The sequence below is a fragment of the Narcine bancroftii genome, chromosome 14 (assembly GCF_036971445.1).
Source record: "Narcine bancroftii isolate sNarBan1 chromosome 14, sNarBan1.hap1, whole genome shotgun sequence".
In the NCBI taxonomy this organism is placed as follows: Eukaryota; Metazoa; Chordata; class Chondrichthyes; order Torpediniformes; family Narcinidae; genus Narcine; species Narcine bancroftii.
Window position 1 is genome coordinate 5,367,899 of NC_091482.1, and position 22,595 is coordinate 5,390,493.

Here is a 22,595-nt window from a genome sequence, read left to right on the forward strand (position 1 = left end):
GCGGTGGTCAATGTGGCAGGCACCAAGAGATTTCTTTAGGCAGTCCTTGTACCTTTTCTTTGGTGCACCTCTGTCACGGTGGCCAGTGGAGAGCTACCACCAGACAAAACAATGTTTCTCCAAATTACAGTGCACACACACACACACAATACCCAGTACATAATAATCATTTATGCATAAAGATATAATTTAAAATAAATTTATATAATTATTTTAGAATGATTTATTCAGTTCCAGGGTACCGTTCAATCTCAGCCTGCAGAAAGAAGCAATTTCCAAGCTGGCAGTCCTGATTTTGAAGCTCCTGTGAGGAAGTGGTAGGTCAAAGATACTGTTTGCTCAATGAGCCCAAGTCTAAGATAATTCTTACCACTCCCCCACCACCAAATACATTGATTGCAGTTTATAAAATTCAAGTATGGATGTTTGAATAAGATGATTATGCAAGTAATTCTGATCACATAACAGACGAAAAGTCAGACCCTTCACTTCAGCAGCTACATGAGCTGTACTCGACCTACCTTGGCTTTTGTGGACAGATGCACCATTGTAATTAAACTGTAAAGTATGCCTGGGAGGTTAGTTCCAGAGTGCAGGGCTTCAGAACTAGGGACAAAACATTGTGAGGTCCCAGAGCCTTTTGCTGTATCAGGTGCTCTAAACAGTTTCTTGACATCATATTTTGTTTTCCAAGTATTTGTAATATGCACACAAAAATAATTTAAGTTGGTGTTTTTCTCTGTTTAATGTACTCTTTATTCAATACATTCTCTTACAGTGTACCATTTCTATTCCTGTTTTCTCCTCAAGAAAATGAAGAGTTGAAAGGCTATTACTCAGGGTCAAGTGGAGGCAGGATCCTAGACCATGGATGCCCCCCAGAGCTTTTGTAGTGGCTGTGCCGAACTTCAGTACATCCCCGGACGTGAAACTCTGGTACCTCAAGGAATGAACAGCATTGGCTGCGGGCATTGAGATGGATCAGGCACATAGCATTACTTGCTGAAGGTGGGTGCAAATGTTTCATCTTCACTTTTGCTAATCATTTGCTGACTCCATTGTTGAGGACAGGAACATTCTGGAAGCCACCTCATTCAATAAACATTTGAATGATGGGGGACGAAAAGGATTGCAGGATTTCAATGTGACCCCACAGGGGCAGGATGACATAGTGATATCATGCATACTGCTTGGTGAACATGGAGATCTGTCTCCAAGCTGTCATCTTTTTGAAGAGGTGATGATCTGCCAAGTAAGTCATCTACCCTCATCAATGAATCAATGCTGGTTTGCTAGCTAGATAATTGAAGAGCAAGGGTTTTGTTAGGCCACAAGGTTACACATCACAATGAAATGCAATCCTGCAGCTGTTGAATAACCAGCTGAGGTGCTACATGCATTTCAAAGCTCATTTAACAGCATGGCCATGGGTATAAAGAGCGGTTGATTCCTCCTCATCCATGAAATGATACACATGCAAGCGCAGGATTCAATTGGTCAGTGGATAAAGTAGTCGGAACAGAATAGGGAGTAAACTCTCAAAAGGTGAGTTTTGAAGAAATATCATAATTTAATGCTGCAGAACTGGAGTTAACATACAAAACAAAAAAGCTTTGACAAAAGAAAACAACAAAAGCAGTGCATTTTAAATAAATAAAGACCAGTGGAATGCTTAATAACGATGACTAGGCTTGGGGAGCACCACCTCCTCACCGCAACTGCTATTGGGGTGCCCCTCCAAAAAACGGAGAACTTTAAAAATTCCTCGATACCGCCCTGCTATTAACCATTAGGTGGCATCGAGAAATTCAGCATGTGGAAATGAATCCATTTCCCAGACAAGGGCAGACATCCAAGCATTATTTCAAAATACCATGACCGATGCCAACGGACCTCCTTGCACATGCCAAATTTCCTGTATCGATTCTAATTTCTGTCCAATCTGTATACATTGAGTTGCATTCCCAATTACTTCAATATGCAAATTAAGAACCCATAAAACAAAGGGATATTTAAAAAAAGTTATTGACAGTGCCTTTTTGAAAAAGAAACACCAGATTCCAGTGTAAAATTCCACATTTTCATACCTTCACCAGAGTTCTGAACCACAAAGTTACGAGTCACCATCTCTGCGGACATGTTTTCGTCCTGCTCCTCATTCTCTGTCTCACATTCACTCTCGCTGTCTGTGCTCATCCCAGGCAACAAGCGAAGGATCGTCTTTTCAAGAGACAGAACTGGAAACAAAGAGAAAACATCATGCATCAAATATTTCAATCAGTGCTAAAGAGAGCATTAGTAAATACAGAGAAGGTCAGGTGCCAATGCGACTTTCGAGATTGTTGGTATGTATGCAACACAGCTTCAGCCTGTGGGTGTCTGTACACAAAGGTTGACTGTAGAGAATCATCTGTCAGAAGTGAAGTGAAACTGAGATGCTGAAACCCTGAGCAAATAATGAGATGTTGGCAGGAATCCGGTCAGTCAGTATCCATGGAGAGATGGTCAGTCAGCATCCATGGAGAGATGGTCAGTCAACATCCATGGAGAGATGGTCAGTCAACATCCATGGAGAGATGGTCAGTCAGCATCCATGGAGAGATGTTCAGTCAGCATCCATGGAGAGATGGTCAGTCAGCATCCATGGAGAGATGGTCAGTCAGCATCCATGGAGAGATGGTCAGTCAGCATCCATGGAGAGATGTTCAGTCAGCATCCATGGAGAGATGGTCAGTCAACATCCATGGAGAGATGGTCAGTCAGCATCCATGGAGAGATGGTCAGTCAGCATCCATGGAGAGATGGTCAGTCAACATCCATGGAGAGATGGTCAGTCAGCATCCATGGAGAGATGTTCAGTCAGCATCCATGGAGAGATGGTCAGTCAACATCCATGGAGAGATGGTCAGTCAGCATCCATGGAGAGATGTTCAGTCAGCATCCATGGAGAGATGGTCAGTCAACATCCATGGAGAGATGGTCAGTCAGCATCCATGGAGAGATGGTCAGTCAGCATCCATGGAGAGATGGTCAGTCAGCATCCATGGAGAGATGGTCAGTCAGCATCCATGGAGAGATGGTCAGTCAACATTTCATGTTGCGACTCTTTATTGACACAGAAAGGTGAACTGGCCATTTGTCTCCTTGGATGAACCCACAGGTGTTCCAACTCCACAAACTTTCTTCTCTTCTGGCACAGGGCAGAAAGGGAATGGCAATGATGAGAACTTAGTATGACATCATTTGAAGTTCTCTTGCACTAGAGCCCCTTCTTGACCCTGCATATTAATGTGAATATTATCAAAATATGACAGTATCACTTTTTCTGCATTGATGTTCAAGAGGCTACGCTTATCTGGGCATTGCATGGGATTCATTATCCAGTTCCGCAATGATAATATTGACCTCAAGAACAAATTAAATGGGGGGGGGGGGTGGCCTGATGGTGAAGGAAGAAGAACAAATTCAACAAGCGACACCTTAATTTTATAAACAATATGGAAATTTGCTTTAAAGCCCAAAGCAATCAGCAGGCAGGTTGGTGGAAGTACTTGGTTGAAGTGTTGTTTTCAAGATAACAATTCCACGAGTTCTATAAACTCCCAGTACAAGGCAAGGTTTTCGGACATTTCAGTCATCCTAATCTGAATTAGCAGTTGTTTACACCAGTATTACCACAATTCCATGTCTAAAGTAAATCACATATATTAATCACCCAATAGTATAATCTAAAATCTGGCAGTGGTAATTTCCAAAAAAACTTCTTGTTGGCAATTTTAGGATCCTTTTTACCATTTTCCTTTTCCAAATGAACAAATAATCCATTAATGAGAAATAGATTGAGAATTTGGGCTTAGTTTAGGAAATTCTTTGGAATTAATGGTTTTTCCCTGTCTAGTCTTATAATAGATAACCATCTTTTTCAACTGTCTTTGGTGAATGCAGATTTCAAGGAATAGCATAATAGATGGTCAAAGTTTTAAGGATCTTTTTATTCAAAATAATTTTGCCTATTTAATCTTTCCAAAAGGCACTTTTTTAGATATTTACAAATTAGGCATTTTGTTCAACCTAAACTTTTCTGTGAATTTCTAATGCCAAGATTCTTGATCTGTTGTTTAATATCAGTCTTATTTTCATGGTGGATTAACATCTTGTATTTCTAATAATTTATTGGATTTAAATTTAGTCTCCATGACTGGGATCAAGAGATTGGGAACGAGACTTGAATATAACATTTTCAGATGAAGATTGGCACTCTACTCTTAGTATGATTAATAATTCCTCATTTTGTGCAAGACACCGCTTATTACACCAGCATTACGGTTTCTTCAAACCCAGAGGACCAAGCAACATGTTGGACCACGGGATGTACAGTGCGAGAGTTACGGAAGAGGACATGGAACCGAGCAATGAAAGTGAATGAGTGGACTGCACTGTGATAAATACAGTAAAACCTCTGTTATCCAGAATTCAAGCAATGAGCAAAAAAGGAAAATTAATTGATAAAAAAAAGGACATTTAAAATTAGTGCACCTAGCCGTTAATTCACCAATCACGCAATCAGAAAATACACTCACCCAGCATTTACTAATCCCTAGGTGCCAGATACTGGGGTTTTACTGTACTATACTATAAGGGAGGAACTCTGACAGCTGCTGCTCAGTCAGCAGCTTGGAAGTTAGAAAGAGGACAGCAAATGGCTTTAAAAAGGGAAAGGCAAAATAAAAAAACAGAACTTTTCCTCAGAGAAATTAAAAATGAGTGGCTGTTTCACTTAACATTCAGTGTGCACTGGGAGCTGGTTGTGGAGCCCAAAGCAATAACAAATTTAAGGATGATTAAATTGGAAGAGGGGAATAATTCAGAAGACAAAGGAAGTGAAATGTGTAAAAATAAAATATAACAGATGCAGTTTCTATGTCAGAGCTTAAGAAAATGATCAGAAAATTTAAAAAAGCCCAATAAATTGTAAAAATATAATGCCAGAGGAACTAATTTGGTGCTGACACAGGGTCTCAACCCAAAAATTTGCTCCTCTTCTCTCCCCAGATGCTGCTTGACCTGTTGAATTCCTCCAGCAGTTGGCTTCTCGCTCCAGATTCCAGCACCTACAGCCTCACATCTCCGAAAGCAGGAAATATACAACAAATATAAATAATGTAGGAAAGTTGTGGGATGCAAGACTGCAGGGATTTATGGACTCGTTTAACACATCTTGAAAGTGGCATTTGAAAAGCTAAAAAGCCAACAGAATAATGATTTTAATAACAAGAGGCCCAAAACAAAAGTTGTAATAGAAGATTGAACATGCTGATAAAACTTAATGAAGATCATTAGTGTAAATATTAAATTTAAACTTACAGCGTGGTAACCGGTCATTTCAGCCCATGAATCTATGCCACCCAATTAACTTACAATCCCCAGTATGTTTCAAATGGTGGAAGGAAACCAGAGTCCCTGGTGAAAACCCACGCAGACACAGGGAGAACATACAAACTCCTTACAGAAAGCTTGGGATTCAAACCCCGGTCCCAATCGCTGGCACTGTAGCAGCGTTGTGCTAGCCTCTATGACAACCATGTCACCACACAAAAACACACAAGTCCGCAGACACTGTGGTGGAAGTAAAAACAATGCTGAAGAAACTCAAGAGGTCAAGCAGTGTTCTTTACATAGCAAAGATAAACTTGCCACACAGATTCACTTGCTGAGTACCCATCTCAAGAAAAAGCAAACATGCTGCCTTGCGGGAAAAAGTCACTTTGGTTAGCAACATCAAAGAGGTAGTAAAAATTATTAGGTGATGGGAAGAAAAGAAGATAGAAATGAGACAGGTTGCAGTAGTTTAGGAGTCAAGAACAGGATTAAATCTATTGAACAGCAGGGACCAGGAAGGTGAAGCTCCTGGCCCCAATCATGACAACTTTAAAAAAATATACAGGAGCACAATTGAGAGCATCCTGTCTGGCTGCATCATTGTGTGGTTTGGCAGCTTCAAAGCATCTGATTGGAAGTCAAAGCATAGAATATCAAACAGCTGAGAAGATCATGCCTCTTCCATAACTCTTGCATTATACTGTACATGCCACGGTTCAACTTGTCGCTTGGTCCTCTGGTTTTGAAGAAGCTGTAATGCTGGTGTCAACAACTACTTATTCAGAATATCATGGTTGAAATGTCCAAAAACCTTTCCCTGTGCCAGCTGTTCGTTGGCATCCTGGAATCAACCTGGCAGCTGACTGCATTGGGCTTAAAGCAAATTGCCCATATTATATACAAAAATAAAGGTGTCACTTTCCTCTATTGACAACATTTAACAGGAGGGCTGCTTAAAAAGGGACTTCTATAATTAAAAGAATTATAGGATTGTCAGCACATGAAGAAACATGACTCAAGTTACTGATTTAAGCCAAGGCAATGTTGACCACATTTAACAAAGGTTGACAAAGCATAGTGGATAGTGCAAAGCTGTTACAGCATCAGCTATCTGGACCAGGGTTTGAATCCTGTGCTATAAGAATTTATACGTTCTCCCTGTATCTGCATGGGTTTTCCCTGGGGGCTCCAGTTTCCTCCCACGTTGTAGGTCAATTGAGTGTAATTGAGCGGCACAGGCTGGTGGGCAAAAGGGCCTGCCTGTTACTGAGCTGTGTCTACATTTAAATTAAAAACGTAGATGAAGGAAGTGATATGGGATTAAGATCACAGTTCAATATAATATTCTATGCTGTTCAAACAGCTGAAGTCTCACATGCAACATAACAGGGAAGAATTATGGTAAGTGTATAAATTTGGATCAGGGAACTGAGAGTTATGGCTGTCTGGCACAGAGGAGGATTTGACTCCTGGGTTAGATTATTGGCAGGTTCGTGAGGCCAAATTCCCTCTCCTACTTTCTTGAAATAATGGACGTGAATTTTCCTTGCAAAGGCAATATGCTCCATATGTTGCAAGTGAAAAACAGAAAATACTAATTCAGTGGGTCGGGAAGCATCTGTGAAGAGTAACACAGCAAATGGTGCAAGTCAGTGACCTTTTGCCAATTCTGATAAATGGGCGTCAATCTGGAATGTTATTCTTCATTCAGGTGCTGCTTGATCCAATTATTTCTGCATCATGTTACTCTTGTATGATTGTGGGATCCAACAAGTTGATCTCCAGTGGAAGTTTCTCTTGTAGCTTCTACAATAGGATCATTTTCCCTCTATTTACCACTCTACACATGTGAGAAAACTATCAGGAATCACCAACCTGCCTTGGCAGAGGTATTCTTTTGAACTATAAAGAGACGCTCCCCTGAATTCATACGTGTGTTGCACCTCACTATGGAATGGCTATTCACTGCCCTTATGGACACTTCCTGTTACACAATGAATGAAGCAATAGGTTACACTGCAGCTTGAGCTCACTTCTATAGAATCTAATGTTGCAATGATAATGGTACATCAAGCTCCCTTATTTCCCCCTAAGAATTTCACCAGTGAGACTTTACCTTCTTCGAGCCTGCTTGATGCACCCTCAAGAGCTGATGCACGTGTCTCCGAAGTGACTGCATTTTCTGTGTCGGAGTGCTGCTGGCTATCTGTGAAAGAGCACTGGGACATCGACCTGGGCCCAAGTACACAGCATAAAAGATTAGTAAAAAGACTTTTAATCCAAATTCTCCATTTTCATTCTGACATGATTTTTGATGACTTCCATTAATTTGGAAAATATAAAACTTTAGTGCACATGTTCCACAAGATGCTACTAGAGGAACATAACCAGTGTTAGTTCCATTCCCACAGACCACCAGTAAAATGATAGCAGTAGAACAAGTTACCCTTCATGATGCAGTGATCAGAGATACCACAAGGGAAAAGTTCCTTCCTCACCAACCATCAAACACTCATTTTTGCATGAATCCTACTCTGACCCATGTATCAAAATAAGGTGATATCTTATTTCTTCCCCCGATTTCCTATCAAATCTCTCAATTCATCAAACACTAGAGGCAATTTACAGTAATTAAGCAGCCAATTAACCTTACAACTCACAACTTTACTTTTTGAGAGTTGTTGAGAGGAAGCCAGTGTACTTGGAGGAAACATGATCACAGAAAGACCATACACTGATGGACAGCACTGGCGGGCATGATCAAACCCAACTCGTCATCCCTTTGTTATTGGGTTCAAATCCTATAGTTCATTTGCCAGCACATTGCTGGAGTGCCTTCACCAGAATTGCAGCAGTTCACGACAACTCATCAGGGACAATTACAAATCGGTATAAAATGCCAGCTTTACCACGAGTGACTGTTGGGGGGGGGGGGCTACAAATTAGATTTTAAAAAATGACATTTACGCAAACTAGCGTCGTCTTGGCTCACTTGATAATACAACTCAAAGGAGACAGCACCAAATTAAAGAGTAAAGCCAGGATTTCAGGAAACAGCTGCTTTGGCTGAGATATCACATTTGAAGTATTAAACTCCAACACAATAGCTCGAGTGGAATATTAAAGATCATGTAGTTCTTGAAGGAATTCTCCCTCCATTTCCCCTTTATTTACCACCATTAGCAAATTATTTTATCATTTGTCTCATAGGCTATTTTTGGATTCTATTTTTGGTTTATTGACAAATTTGCAGCTGTCTGTCAACAGAACAGAGGATATAGTCCAAAAGTAACCCATCAATAAGCAGCAATATACATTCAAATTTTATGCTATCCTAGAGGATAACTGCATTAGTTCCAGTCCTGCTGGAAAGAGATACAGCATTGGACACTGCATCATGCAGAAAAGTTTGAAATTCAAGGTTAAAAGATTAAATGTACCTCCCTTTAGGAAGACATAGTATACAAATTGCAAGATTTGGAAAACAGAAAAGGTTGCCTGCAAGTGTATTTTAATTGAAAGCAGCACAACGGGGAAGACAGGCACATTCTGTATTCTCACCCTATTGTGACAATTTTCCGTGACACCTCCAGTGATGTCAATCCATTCAGTGCTGAGGGGCCAAATGTTTCTGAAGCAGCAACGGTAGAAGTCCTGTCATCGACCTTGCAGATTGACAGCATCTCAGAATCGTTGGATTTATTTATACAATGTGGGGATCCTTGTCTACAGTTGGATTTTGTTGATCCTATAAATCAATTAAAATATTTTTAGGAACAGAAAACATAGTTCCCCAATTTTCCCCAAGATTACATCTCCAATACCGTACAGGTAGTCCCCGACTTATGACTGTAATTGGGACTGAGGGATGAGACGCATCCCGGAACGGACGCAAGTCAGAATTTTGCCCACGTGCATGGATTACCCAAGTCTTAAAGCAAACTTTTTAAATCAATGTTTTTCATCAAAGATTTTTGTTGTATTTGACAGGAATACAGCGCCAACTGAACTCCAATATGCGAACCCACTGCACATATACCAACCCAAGACTTGCGCATGCACACAGGAATCAAGATGGCCACACACAGCCTAGAGACCCCGGAGCGCCAACTAACAAGTACACAAATTTTGGCTTACATGCCCCGTATCCCTATTATAGTTTGTCAAATGTAACATAAACACGCAAATTTTATATATAGTTTTAAAATTGGTGATATGTGCAGATGGATGCAAGTCGAATAGATCATAAGTCGGGGAGTACTTGTACTTCTTGCGCCAAGATCAACACTGAAGTATCCACGTTTAAATTTTGCTGATCACATTTTGTTAATCTCCACGCAATGATTAAATTTTTGGAAAAGGTCATTACACTAGATGTTGAGAATGTATACAAAGACAAAATTATTAGATCATTCCAAAAGGCAGAACAGAAATAAGCAGAAGAGGATTCCATGAAGAAAATGGAATATTGAGTTAGTTTATAGCTGTGCTTGTGTGACTTTGGAACAAGGTTAAAAGCAAGGATATTATAGGAAGGTCATTTTATGTGTTGTGGCAAGTTATTCATATCAGCTCTTAAATCAACCTGGATTTCTGAACCAAACATGCAGCTTTCATGCAAAAATACATGCTGCATTTAATTTATGTAGAAACCAACAGAAAATTATGCACTTAAACAAATAATTGCAAGGTTGGTTTCTTTCTGAATGGTTCTTTTCTCAATCTGCAACCCAAACAAGTACTAATTACCATCTTATCAAAAAGTACCCAAATAAAACTGAGCAAAACATTACAAAAGCTACCTCCTGTAGTTTGACAGCCATCTTGGCAATGGAGATCTTTATCCCCACAATCCAGTGCTCTGCGGAGAGAGAGGGACGTTCTCGGATTTGAGCGATTGTGTTTTGGTGATGCAGATTTCTTGTTGGATGCTGAAAGAAAATTTGAAACCAGAGTCAAATGATCATTATATTTATATAATATATAAATACTATGATAAATTATATTTATCATAATTTATCATGATAAATTATATTTATCAGCTTAAACACAAGCTATTCCATACAGCACAACTCCGATTATCCAAAATCTTCATTTATCTGGAAGTGACATCTGTTCAGCTTCGAAAAATCAGAAATCCTCATTTATCCGAAAAATTTCGAAGCAGAATGACAACTTGTTCAGGTTGTTTTTTGGTAATAATTAAACATTATTTCATGCTTAAAAATCCTTCTCTTGTTATTGTTGTCACAAGTGATTTGCTGTTGCTACACTGACTGTTTTTTTTAAAAGTGACCAGTTATCCGAAAAAAAAAGTTTATCTGTAATAGGCCTGGTCCCGACCACTTTGGATAATCAGACTTGTATTAAAAATATCATGCGTGTATTTTGTTTTTCCTTAAGCTGGATTTTTTCATTGTATGATTTGTCATGATCAATAAATAAAATTTTCATAAAAAAGGATAATCGGAGTTGTGCTTAACTTCCCATTTCCTCCAAAGTTAGTTCAGAAATAATTTAAAAAGCAAGATCGCTACTGAGCAGATCATTTTTTACCCCCCCCTCAAATTAATAAAAGGCATGTTGGGAATATAAAACGAAAGAAACTCTATGAGAATCGAAGACTAAAAGGAATTAAAAAAAAAGCCAACATTTATTTATCCAAATCAAATTTCCTCAGTTTGGACACATTATAGATTTTTCTCAAACATGCACCCAAATTCACTCAGGTATTCTACATCTTTTTCATAAGGCTTTGCTGAAGTGCTCAACCAATCATCTGTGTTCCTCGGACATTTACTGTTTTGATGACAGAAAGAACTAAGCAATGTTCGTCAGAATGTATTCTGAAGCAGATCAGTCCTGTTCTCGGGTAACTGCAATCTAATCACCAAGCATTGGAATTCCAAGACTTGAATATTTAGTATTTAGAGCAGCTACAGCACATTTTAAGGGGGGAGGGTCACAGATTGAAATTATAAACATTTTTTTAAAAATGTAGTCAACAGGAGAGAAGCACAGAACAAAATCAACTAAACTTGACTGCTTCATAGGGAAGGCGGCCCAGAAACTTTGAGCATAGTCCCGGGATGGAGGCATATCCAAAAGATGGTCGCAAATAGCTGGTCTAGAGCTTCATGTTAAGGGTATTTTTGTTTGTTTGCTGGATACAAAAGCTGTATCTTATTTAAAGTCAACTTGAATGGTGAACCCTCAAAACTGGTTACAGTCCTCCTTGGCCTCAGCCTTTGCACTGTGATCAAGTGTGGTAACTATAAACTTGGCCCTGGCTTCCTACTGGTTCAGGGAAAGCTATCACCAAGATTCTCCTCAACTTTTCCTTCCTCTCTGTGGCAGAATTCCATACAGAGGTAAACATACAATTTGAATTGTGTGACAATTTGAATTAGTGAAAACTGAAGCAAGCAGCACTAAGCTTTATCCACCTCAAAGCCCACAATTCTAATGGGGACTGCAGAACACCTACCCAAAATTCTGATGCCCTCTAAAATTTGGCATCAAACAAAATGGCTTCAATGATTGTTGCAAGCCATGATCCCAACCAATATGTTCGACAACAAATCTACGAGCATTCCCTCTGCACAACAATGTCATCTACCAACACAAGTTCATAATGCTGGAAAGCGTGGATGATTCCCATATGGCAGGGACAGACAGTGACGAAATTTGCAATGTACTAGTGACCTTGCTTGATCGGTCCTGCAAACTCTAATCAGTGAAGACTGCCGATAATACAACTTGCAAGCCTTTTTAAAGTGCAATGTGCTCCATGACTCTTGGGATTTGCAGGTCCACAAATGCTCAAAGTGAAGAGGAACATACAGGATGGGATTGAGAACCTTGAGTCCATGCACTGGGAACACATAGAAGGCCTGCATAAACAGCACTGAGAATGCACAATCAATCAAAGTACCCGTTCCCAGTGTTAGGCACTCTCTCCATACTGCAAGCAGACATAGGCAAGGCCTGTTAACTCTTCCTCTGCAATATTGATGAGAACATTAAGGCTGCCTCATGCACCCGTGATGAACTTTGCTGCACCCTTCCACCCTGATCTCAAACTCGCCTGGTACATCTCCAACAACATTCTCCCCTTTCTGGATCTCTGTCTCATCTCAGGAGACAACCTTTCCACTGACGAGACAACCTTTCCACTGACATATTTTACAAACCCACCATCTCCCACAACTACACTTCCTCACACTCAGTCCCCTGCAAGTATCTTATTCCCTCTCGCAATTTCTGTTTTCACTGCATTTGTTCCCAAGATGAGGTCTTCCAGTCCAGATCAGCTGAAATGTCTGCTTTCTTCCACAAATGTGGCTTCCCCTCTACCACCATCAATTCAGCCCTCATGTGCATCTCCTCTATTTCCCGCTTGTCAGCCTGGCACCCTCTGCCCCTAGATGCAACAAACAGGATTGCCCTTCTCCTTGCCTACCACCCCCACTAGCCTCTGCATCCAACACATTATCCTCCAGAATTTCCAGCACTTACAAACGGATCCAACTAAATACATCTTCCCCTCTCCTCTCTGCCTTCCATAGGGACCCCTCCCTCCGTGACTCCCACCAGCCACCCCCCCACCTTCCCCTGTGGCTGCAGATGGTGCTACATTTCCTCTCTCACTACAGTTTGGGGCCCGAAAAAGGCCTTTCAAGTGAAGCAACACTGTAGGAGTGACTTACAGCATCCTTTGCGGCCTTCTCTACTTCGGACAGACAGGGGCCTCCCAGTGGCCAACTATTTCAATTCTGTGCCCCACTCCCATGTCTGTCCATGGCCTTGTACTATCCTACCAAGACCTCCAGTAAATTGATTTTCTGTCTGGGCATTCTCTAGCCAGATACATTAACATAGAACATACTATGCATTCTCACTCTTTTCCCTCAGTTCTCCACCCCTTTCCTTCTCTATTCATCCAGCCATCCTTCCTCCCCTTGCTTGCTGCTGTCCCCTCCCTCCCTTCTCTACCAATAACCTCCTGCCTTTTGGACCATGCTCCTCTCCTACTACCTTTTCGTTTGGATGCTTGCTGGCATTTTTCCATACCTTGATGAAGGGCTTAAGCTCAAAACATTGGTTATGCATTTTTATCTTAAATATATAAAGTTTGACCTGCTGAGTTGATCTCGTGTTTTTACTCTCCAACTCTCATTAGCAAACATCAAACCCAAAACGGGAAGCAAATCATTCTGAAATCGATGAATTGACCAAGGTAGTAATGAAAATAATTGTGTACTGATTCAACATTCCCGCCAACATTTGTCTTCATTTGTAAATAGTTAATATAAATACAAGAATTTTTTTTGTCTATAAATGCCCAACACACAGATGTATCAAAATTTTTACTTACTGCAGGTACATAGTTAGGAAAGATACACCAACAAAAATAAATTAAAATTACTTCAATATGCCACAAAATAGAAAAAGATTTATAACTTGTACAAATAAGCATTCCAAATGCAAAAAAAAATGTGCACAAATGAGTAGCACCCCAAGCAGAATGAAAAAGGAGACAAGCACACAGAAATGAGTACGAGAGGGGATGCTGTATACATTTAAAGTAGTATGAATATTTTGGATCTTTTTAAAATAGAACTCCATCACAGAGCACAAATGATGTCACTTTTGATGTTGAACACCATCTCAATGTCAATTATTTAATACATTTGAATCATTGAACCATGTTATTTTGATATTTTTCCTGTTTCGTGATATTGCACATAACACAGCAACAAATATAACCTTCTAGTTACTCACCAAAAGTTAAATAATTAGAAAAGAAGTCCAGCCCTGATTCATGTTTGCGCATGCTGTCAATCCCGCAGGTCCCCAACGGTCCCTGTTCTCCTGCATGACTGATGCAGTTTGACCCAAAGTCAGCACATGGCACAGTATTGTTTTTCACTTCAGACATCTGGCTTTTGACTTCAGACATTTTGCTCCTGACTTCAGCCATTTGGGCTTTCAACCTCTTCAGAACTCCGGAGTCAGGAGGAGAACGACGTACAGACTGCTGTCTCCGCTGGTCACGATCTTTACGACATTGTGCTATTTACAAAATATTATAAATATTTAATTAAAAAATACATTAATTTAAACCTCTGCCCTTACTTTAAAGCTTCAGTTGTCAATATTCTCATTCTCAATCAAGACTTTCTCTTCATTCAGAATCTAATTCACTCCAAGTATAGGTTTAACCTGAACCTCAACTTTCAATGGTATCCAACGCAAGGCTATTAAAAGCACTTTGGTGAAAGTAGCAAAACCGACAAATTTCTTATAACTGTCTTGCATATTGCTGGTTCAGATGGTCAAGAGCCCAGAATCAAAATGTAAAATCTTCCTAGGTTGGGGACATAACAGATGTATAAAGCATACATATCATACTTTTCTTTGGAAAAAAAAATTGATGAGTGAATTGACAGAGAATTTCAAATTTGTAAATGGATGGAGCAGCATCAATTTAAATATATATCATATTTGGGAGAGTCCAAAATTAGGGCCAGTGTTTTGGGAAGAGTTTTTAAAAAATATATGGTACACTAGAACGTATAATGTGGTATAGATGCTTAACCTTTTTCCAGGATTGTCAAGACCAGATACCTACCGTTGTTCGGAATCTCCTGGATTTCAGAATCATTTTAAAATGGCTTTCCCTTTAAGCAAATGCAATGTTTAAAAATTGCACAAAAAAACCATACACACAGAATGGGGAGGGGGGCCATGGGGTGCTTAATGACTTGAGATAAATAAAGACCATAATATTACTTGCATTTTTTATTCATTTTAAAATAAAACTGGCTCCTGATTGGTAGCATCGACTGGGAGGACGGTGGCGATGACACTCGACAGGGAGGGGCTCTAATAAAGTAACAATCGCGCTAATCAGCGATGGCCCCTGACAGGTTGATCTTATAAAGTGATAATCACACTATTTAGCAATGGCGCGTGCCATTAAGGGCCACTTATTAAGTGATGATACCACAAATTATCAACACGGAATGCAACAGGATGCACAGGAGTTTGAGCGAGAGGTGTCGGGTCATGTTTGGCGCCAAACTCCATCTTTGATGAGCAGAAGACATCTACTGTAAAAAGTCCTGGATTTTGGAGGTTGCCAGGGTTCTGAATCCCAGATAAAAGGTTAGGCACCTGTGTAACATTACTTCAAGACCACTAAAGATCTGTCCTCTCAACTGACTCGGATTTTGCACAACTACCTACGGAATTACTTTTTCCTCTTTTACCTCTTCCTTTCATATCATCTCCTTCCCCTCATGTTGTACATTTCACGTGTCTGGGAAGCTGTACAAACAAAACTTGCAGAAACATGTACTGTGCAGAGGACAAATAAACTTCATTTATTCTTGCACACTTGCTGCACCACCAATTAGAGACAAATAGAATCAATGCATTCAAGGGGGAAATTAGCTGAGCATCTATGGGTAAAGTGAATAGAAATCATGTTGATGGGCTTAGATGCTGCAAGACACATGGAAGATGTGTATAGAGAGCACAGAACAAGAATACCCATGTAGAGAGAAGCACGCTTTTATGCAAGTATTTTTAGCATAGGGTTCAGGGAATAAAAATCAACAGCAATAAAAATCAAATTTTCAGATCCACCCATTTCCTTAATAAAATCGGAGCCACACGATAGCCATGGGCATACCCCTTTACATGGACTCCTACACTAATCAGCTAGGGTCCTCAATTAAGCACAGATAAGTTGTTACATTCAAATTTGGGACGGAGGCATTGATGCAGGAGAATTAAATGCTCATGAACCTTCTGCCCTTACATATAGCAATCTCAACCAAAAAGAATAAAATGAAAGTTATGAGAGAACAACCTGGATGTCTCTCACCATCAATGGCATTGCAGCAGATTCATACCACACGAATGATGCTTTTCCTATAATTACAATGACTACACTTTTAAAGTGCTTCACTGACTGTAAAGCACTTTGGGACACCCATAAGTAATGAAAGACACAGCATAAATGCAAGTCTCTCTTCCTAATGAAGCAAAATGAAACACTGATTATTTACTAGCCTTTCAAACTCAACAGCATTAAAATAACTTGGGATTTGCACTTAAGAGTTTTGGAAAAAAGTGCTTCCATTTACTCAAAATTATCGCTCTCTGAAGTCCTTGTTCATTCTCATTACTACAGTGGTTTGGTTGTCTGGGTATCAAGGAATTCAGGAAATGAGAATTGACATGAATTTTCAGGCAAACACATTTACAATTCCTGTGTGTGTCTCTAATAGTGTGACCAAAGTGACAGAATCAAGGTAAAGGTGAGATGCTTGGTGCTGACTTTGTTTTTTTTTTTTTTTTTTTAAATTTTTCACACCATAAATCACATTAGCCATGATATACACTATTTCTTTTTCACACATATACAGTGACTGGTGCTGACTTTGTATTTCATGAAATGTCATGGCAACAGGTCAAACAAGGACCATTTCATCAGATGATGAACCATCTCCATCTGACCAAGTTCTACTCAGAGTCAAATTCAAATAATGTAAAGGTTCACCATCAGTGCTCTCAAGCAGGACTCGCTCACTGATGCTTACCTTGGGATGCCCTAGAACTATTTAGCTCCAGATTTCATTGCAGTGCCATGGACAAAAGAAGTGCTGAATGAGACCAAATATGGTTCAATGGCCACTTTTGTTAGGGCAGCATCTCAAAGTGTACAATTTTGTATAGGCCCCTTGATGCCACGAGATCTCTGAACAAAATTCTCCATTGCCTGAAGGTACACCTTGCCAATGGAGGCAGATGGAGGCCTAACAACTCAATCCCAGGGGAACATTATTGGAATTGGCCAACCTGATCTTGCATGTACAAAGTTGCATCACTGCTTACTACCCAGTCCCAACCAGCTTCAGTTACTTGAATGATCTTCTTTTCAAAGTCCAAAGTGGGAATACCCATCAATAACTGCAATGTTCATAAATTCGTTATTAATGTCCCAGGGATCATCAGTAGTTTAAAAAAAACGGACCTGCCACTTAAATAAATTAGAACAGGAACAGGTAACAGTAGGGCAATCTGTAGTGCAACTCACATGATCTGCAGAAGTAATGTATACTCTCGACTTGTCTGGATGAGTGTAGCTGAACTGACACCCAAAGCAGAGGGGGAAAAAAGCCCTGAAAATTCTCTTCCTCCAATGTCAGCACACTATTAGTAGTTGCACCACAAGGAATAAAGCAAGTAAATGGCTCTCAAATTTTCAGCCTTGCAGAAGCAAAGGCTGAAAAAGTAAAAAACATGGTTTAAATCTTCCGTTACACCACCATCCCTTCGAAATAAACTGGTGAAGGCAGAAAATATTAGACTTGTCAGGGAAACCCACAGCCAATGAGAGAAGGAAACAAAAAAAAAAACAATTCAGCCCAACTGTTCAAAATGACCACATGCCATGCTCCACCCATCCTCCACAGGTTCCATGAGCACATTCCTATTTTTTCCTTTTTAATTGTTCATCCCATTTAAGCAGGGTTGGCCTAACTTTTTTGATTGTGCACCACATACAGAAAAAATACATGGAGTCACGGGCCAAATAACATCAAACCTGGCAGTTTCCAACCACCTTCGGCTCCTTTAACAGGTTGTTTAAAGCCTGTACAGGGTCGACAGCATTCGGACTGGGCGGATTGACCCCACTGGGGGAATCTTTGCTCCCCACAGGTCCAGCTGTTATAGTAGCTCCAGCAGTGCTGCAATTTTTTTTCTCTCTTCTAACAGGCCACTTAAAAATGGGCCGCAGTTGGCCCAGGAACCATAGTTTGGCCATCCCTGCATGAAAGCATTTACTCTCAACACTCCCTACAATAAGTCCCACATTCTCATCCTGCTTGAAAAGAACCATCACCTGAATTCCAACCGGATTTATCAGTTACTTGCAGCTCTGACTTTTAAATCTTACGAAGTTGTCCATACAATCACATTCGCAAATTACAGGCGGATTAACTACCTGCTGAATGCAAGACGGAGGCTGGTGGACGGGGCTGAAGACCCCACAGATTTTCCATGCTACTTCGGTCCTTCAAGTCCAACAGCTGTACGAGGATTACAGGGTCAATATCAAGGAGGCTGCTTCTGGCTATGGAGGTCAGACTGCCCATTACCCGCCTTGAAGACCTGTTGTGGTTGCTCATCCCTCCTGTGGAGAACAGGAATATTTAAACAGTCAATCCAGTAAAAAACCAGGAGAAAATGTGATCTTCCGAGTTAGTCCTCAATACATCCCATTTTAAAATGGGCCAAGTTAGTAATTCCAAGCATAAAACGAATTTCACAAAACTTATTCTTGTCAACCTCGTGATGGTTCACTATTTTCATGATGGCTCAGTATTTTGGACTGATAGCCACTTACATGGTATATAATGTAGTGAAGAAAAAATAAAAATTTTTTGGCAATGTCAACCTGTACTTTAATTCTCATCTTTACCCTCAAGGACTCAGTTTTCTATGGGTAAGAAATTAGCCAAATGGTTCAAAACCAACTTTTCTTCCTGACAGACTGATGAACTTCTGTTGAATTACAAATCATGCATTTATATTTCAGAATATCCAACATCCATTTTCTTCATATTCCAAAATAAATACCACTGAAAACTAAAACATTAATAGGTAATTGCCAGGGTGAAAGTAACAATTTCTGAACATAATAGCTTGTGCAAATTTCATACTCGTAGTCACACTACAAACAAAGTTTCCAGCTTCTTATTGGTATATTGTATTGGCACACGCTGGATCATTTTCACTTCTGGCAGCGCATTACCAGATCTTCACCAGTTCAATCAAACGTCTCTGCCACTTGTTTTTTTTTGAAAACCCCTACACATCACACAACAATGCTTAGCCTATCCCAATGCCTCAGGCATCAAAAAACAAACTTCACTCCACAACTGCACAGAAACGCTTCTTCACCAAGAAGAATATCTGGTTTTTCTATTTGTACATGCACCTCAGAACCACCACGATGTCTTATTTATTAAGAAATTTGGATCTCAAATGGGAAAGTTTCACCAATATAAACAATGATTTGGCAGAAAATTTAAACTGAATATGTACAAAGGGCTACAGAATTATCTTTCCTCATTATCAAATCTTAAAGTTGGTCAGGCAAAAAAATAAACTCGTGGATTACCAACAGTTCATTAGCCTAACTAGTCTATGCCGATTTTAAGAGTTTAAACTTCAATTTTCTCAACAGATCATATTCCACATGTGGAGCTGGCAATAAAAAGCCTGTAATTTATCTTAAATGTTAAGTATTGCAAATTCCAACAAGAGATTCTAATTAACTAGATTCAGCAATTCCAAAATTAGACTGCCACAGCTAACATCCTAAGGAGTCACCATTGAACAAATGCAATAAATTGCCACAAATACTGTTAATTGTGCTCATACACTGGGTAACAATGGGCTCTTACAGGCATGTCATACGGAAAAAAAATAACAGTACTGCCAGAACTGCTGTAATGAGAGAGCAGAGACAGCACTGCTCTGAAGGGTTCAACTGTCTAGTCCTCATGCCAGTGGCTCTGTACAGGCTTCAAACAGCCTGTTAAAAGAGTTGACAGTGTTTGTAAGTCCTGAAACCGCAGAGGTCAATACCAAAGATGGTGGCAAATGTGTCTGGGCAGTGGCCATGAGGGGCTGTAGACTCTGGGGCGAGGTGGACCAGATTAGGGCACAATAAACAGGGAGAAACTCTCCTCACTGAGTAGGAGAAGCAGAGGAGACCCTACGGGAGAGTGACCACAGCAGCAGACCAGTGAGGGGCTCAGAAATGCACACAGGCTGTGGGTGACGTGGTTGGGGGACCCACGTGGGCAATGGACAATGGCTCGTGGGAATAGGTATCAGAGCAGGGATTTGAGAGGGTGCCATGGGTGAGAAGGGCTCTTGATCACATCGGAGATTTGGATCTGGAGCTTGGATTGCTGATGGATCGAATAGGAGTTTGGGCGACTGCAGAGGCTGCAGGAGCGCTGAAGGTGAATTCAGACACTAAAGGACTTTCTTTTGCCTCTCTTTCTCTCACACTGTGAGGGGTGCTAGACAACACTAATCATGATACTTTGTCTGTCTTACAGCAGTCAAAAGTTAAAGTATATCATGTTACAACAAAAGGGGCCTTGAACATGGGAATAGCACATCTGGAAGAATAACAAAATCTGCACAAAAATATTTTGCACAATTAACATATTCTCCATCATTAAATTCTGTCCCATTACAATCCAATGGCTGAAAGGAATGATCAAGCTGGAAGGCTGAATGGGAAAGTTAAAAGCAAACTGGCAAAGTCAGTATTTTAATTATCAACTCAATCAAGAACAGTGAACAAGGAACCCATCACAGAGATCCCAACAGAAGCCCCATTAAAAAAAAATGTTAAATTTGCTCTGACACTGTACTCATCTTCAAGGCAAGAGAAAAGAAACCATCACCAGGATGGCACATAAAAAAACTAGACCAGAGTTTGTTGCATTTAATAGGTTCAAAAAGTGATCGAGTAGCTAATGGGAAACTTGTGGTTTTCCTCCGGAATAAAAAAAATGTCCAGCTCGCATACAACATGAAAGTATTTATTTCATCATACTATAACCCAAGTGCTGGAAAATGGGATTAAGGATAGACATTTGTTGGGTAGCATGACTGTCAGCTGAACGGACATTCCCAAACTAATACAAAGAAAAGGATATAGAAACTCTACAGAAAAGATTTCTCAGGTAACCACAAGAGGTTTGTTGTAAGACATTATTAAAAACTATAAGATGGAGCAATTTAACACTTGGACAAATCCCAGTTCCCCAGTGAGTCAATATTGATTTTTAAAGGATTTTTGACATTATTATTTGTGTTTCTCCAGATATTACTGATATGGTCTTTGTTTAATACGAGATTAGTAAATAGAAAGTGGCACAAAAACAGTAAACCCTACCATACAAATTGAAAATAATAATAAAGAAAATTGGCAAGGCACTGCACATAGCACAGCTCCCTTGCATTTCTAGTAATCCAGGATCAATTCTTGCCTTGGTATTCTCCATGTGGAATTTGACTGTCCTCCATGTGAACAAATGGGATTTCCCCATGTGTTCCACTTTCTACCCACAATGCAATGGTTGTTTGTTTAAATGGGAACTGTAAATTACCTTGTGTAGGTGGCAGGTAGAATTAGGGCATATTAGAGAGAATCAATAATGGGGAATTAAGTGAGGCAATGGGATTTTTCAGAAAAACAGCAGGAGTTGATATGTTGAATTGCCTCCTTTGCTGCAAAATTAAATGACAAGTTGTTCCCAGTAATCTCTTCTAAAGCTTTATGGAGTACATCAGTGATTTAACTGACTGCTCAGGCTTTCAAATTGTTCCAAATTTGGTAGATGCAGAAAAATGCACAGATGGGTACATTCACTTTCATAAAGGATGCAGACAGATTAAATAATTGGTTAAATGGTGGCAGATGGAATTCCATGTGGTCCATTGCCACTCTGTACCCAAGCATTAATTGAAATATTTCACTATAGGTGAGAAACTACAAACCGCAAAAGAACTGGGCATTTATGCAAACAAATCAATAAGTTAGTTCACAGATGTAAACTGTATACAGAGCAGAAAAACAGAATGATGGAAGAACTTCAACAGGTCCAGCAGCATCTGTGGAGGCAAGAGATGACACCTTGAAGGAGAGAGGAAGATGAAACCTGGTAGGTGTCAGTTAGAACCAGATGAGGACGGCAAGATGGGTAGATGGAATTAGGTGCAGGAGTTCATGGAATGGTTGAACAAAGGAAGAAAACCTGTTGGACAGAAGAATTTATGCAGGAGAGCACAGGGGTTTGGTTACCAGAGATTCGAAAATGCAATATTCAAACCATTGGGTTGTAAGCTTCATTTTTGTTTGGCTTCTCTGTAGCATCCCCAAGGACACGTAGGTCAGAGTGATGTCCAACCAAAGCTCGAGGTGGTCATTATAGACAGAGCTCAGAAAACAGTTCCTAATTTACCATGTAGATGAGAGCCACATCGTGAGTATCAGATACAGCGGACTATGTTAGAACAGGTACAGGCGAACATCTGCCTCATCCAGAGGACTGGTTTGTTCTGGTTAGTGGGGAAGGAAAATAATGAACAAGGGCTACCGTTCTCATGAT

General features: G+C 40.0%; 2 protein-coding genes across 15 annotated transcripts in view; one reads left to right on the top strand and one right to left on the bottom strand.

The window, feature by feature from the left end:
• The window catches only part of ppm1e (protein phosphatase, Mg2+/Mn2+ dependent, 1E), a 151,631-nt gene extending 140,827 nt beyond the window's left edge, over window positions 1-10,804 (top strand). The window contains exons 8-10 of one of the 2 annotated variants that reach the window (XR_011348887.1): window positions 232-317; window positions 779-1,008; window positions 9,370-10,804. The gene's annotated coding sequence lies outside the window, so the exon portion shown is untranslated. The remainder of the gene's footprint in view (window positions 1-231; window positions 318-778; window positions 1,009-9,369) is intronic. The other variant, XR_011348886.1, reaches the window with a different exon arrangement.
• trim37 (tripartite motif containing 37) overlaps window positions 1-22,595 on the bottom strand; it is a 128,766-nt gene that overhangs the window by 9,146 nt on the left and 97,025 nt on the right. For 12 of the 13 annotated variants that reach the window (XR_011348885.1, XM_069911770.1, XM_069911769.1 and 9 more), the window contains 6 exons: window positions 18,401-18,589; window positions 14,164-14,454; window positions 10,182-10,310; window positions 8,941-9,127; window positions 7,496-7,611; window positions 2,088-2,237 (listed from right to left, as the gene is read on the bottom strand). Coding sequence is in view for 12 of the 13 variants with exons in the window: in XM_069911770.1 (XP_069767871.1) it covers window positions 2,088-2,237; window positions 7,496-7,611; window positions 8,941-9,127; window positions 10,182-10,310; window positions 14,164-14,454; window positions 18,401-18,589 (1,062 nt within the window). In the remaining variant the exon portion in view is untranslated. Of the gene's footprint in view, window positions 1-2,087; window positions 2,238-7,263; window positions 7,364-7,495; window positions 7,612-8,940; window positions 9,128-10,181; window positions 10,311-14,163; window positions 14,455-18,400; window positions 18,590-22,595 lie in introns of those variants that run through there. The other variant, XM_069911775.1, reaches the window with a different exon arrangement.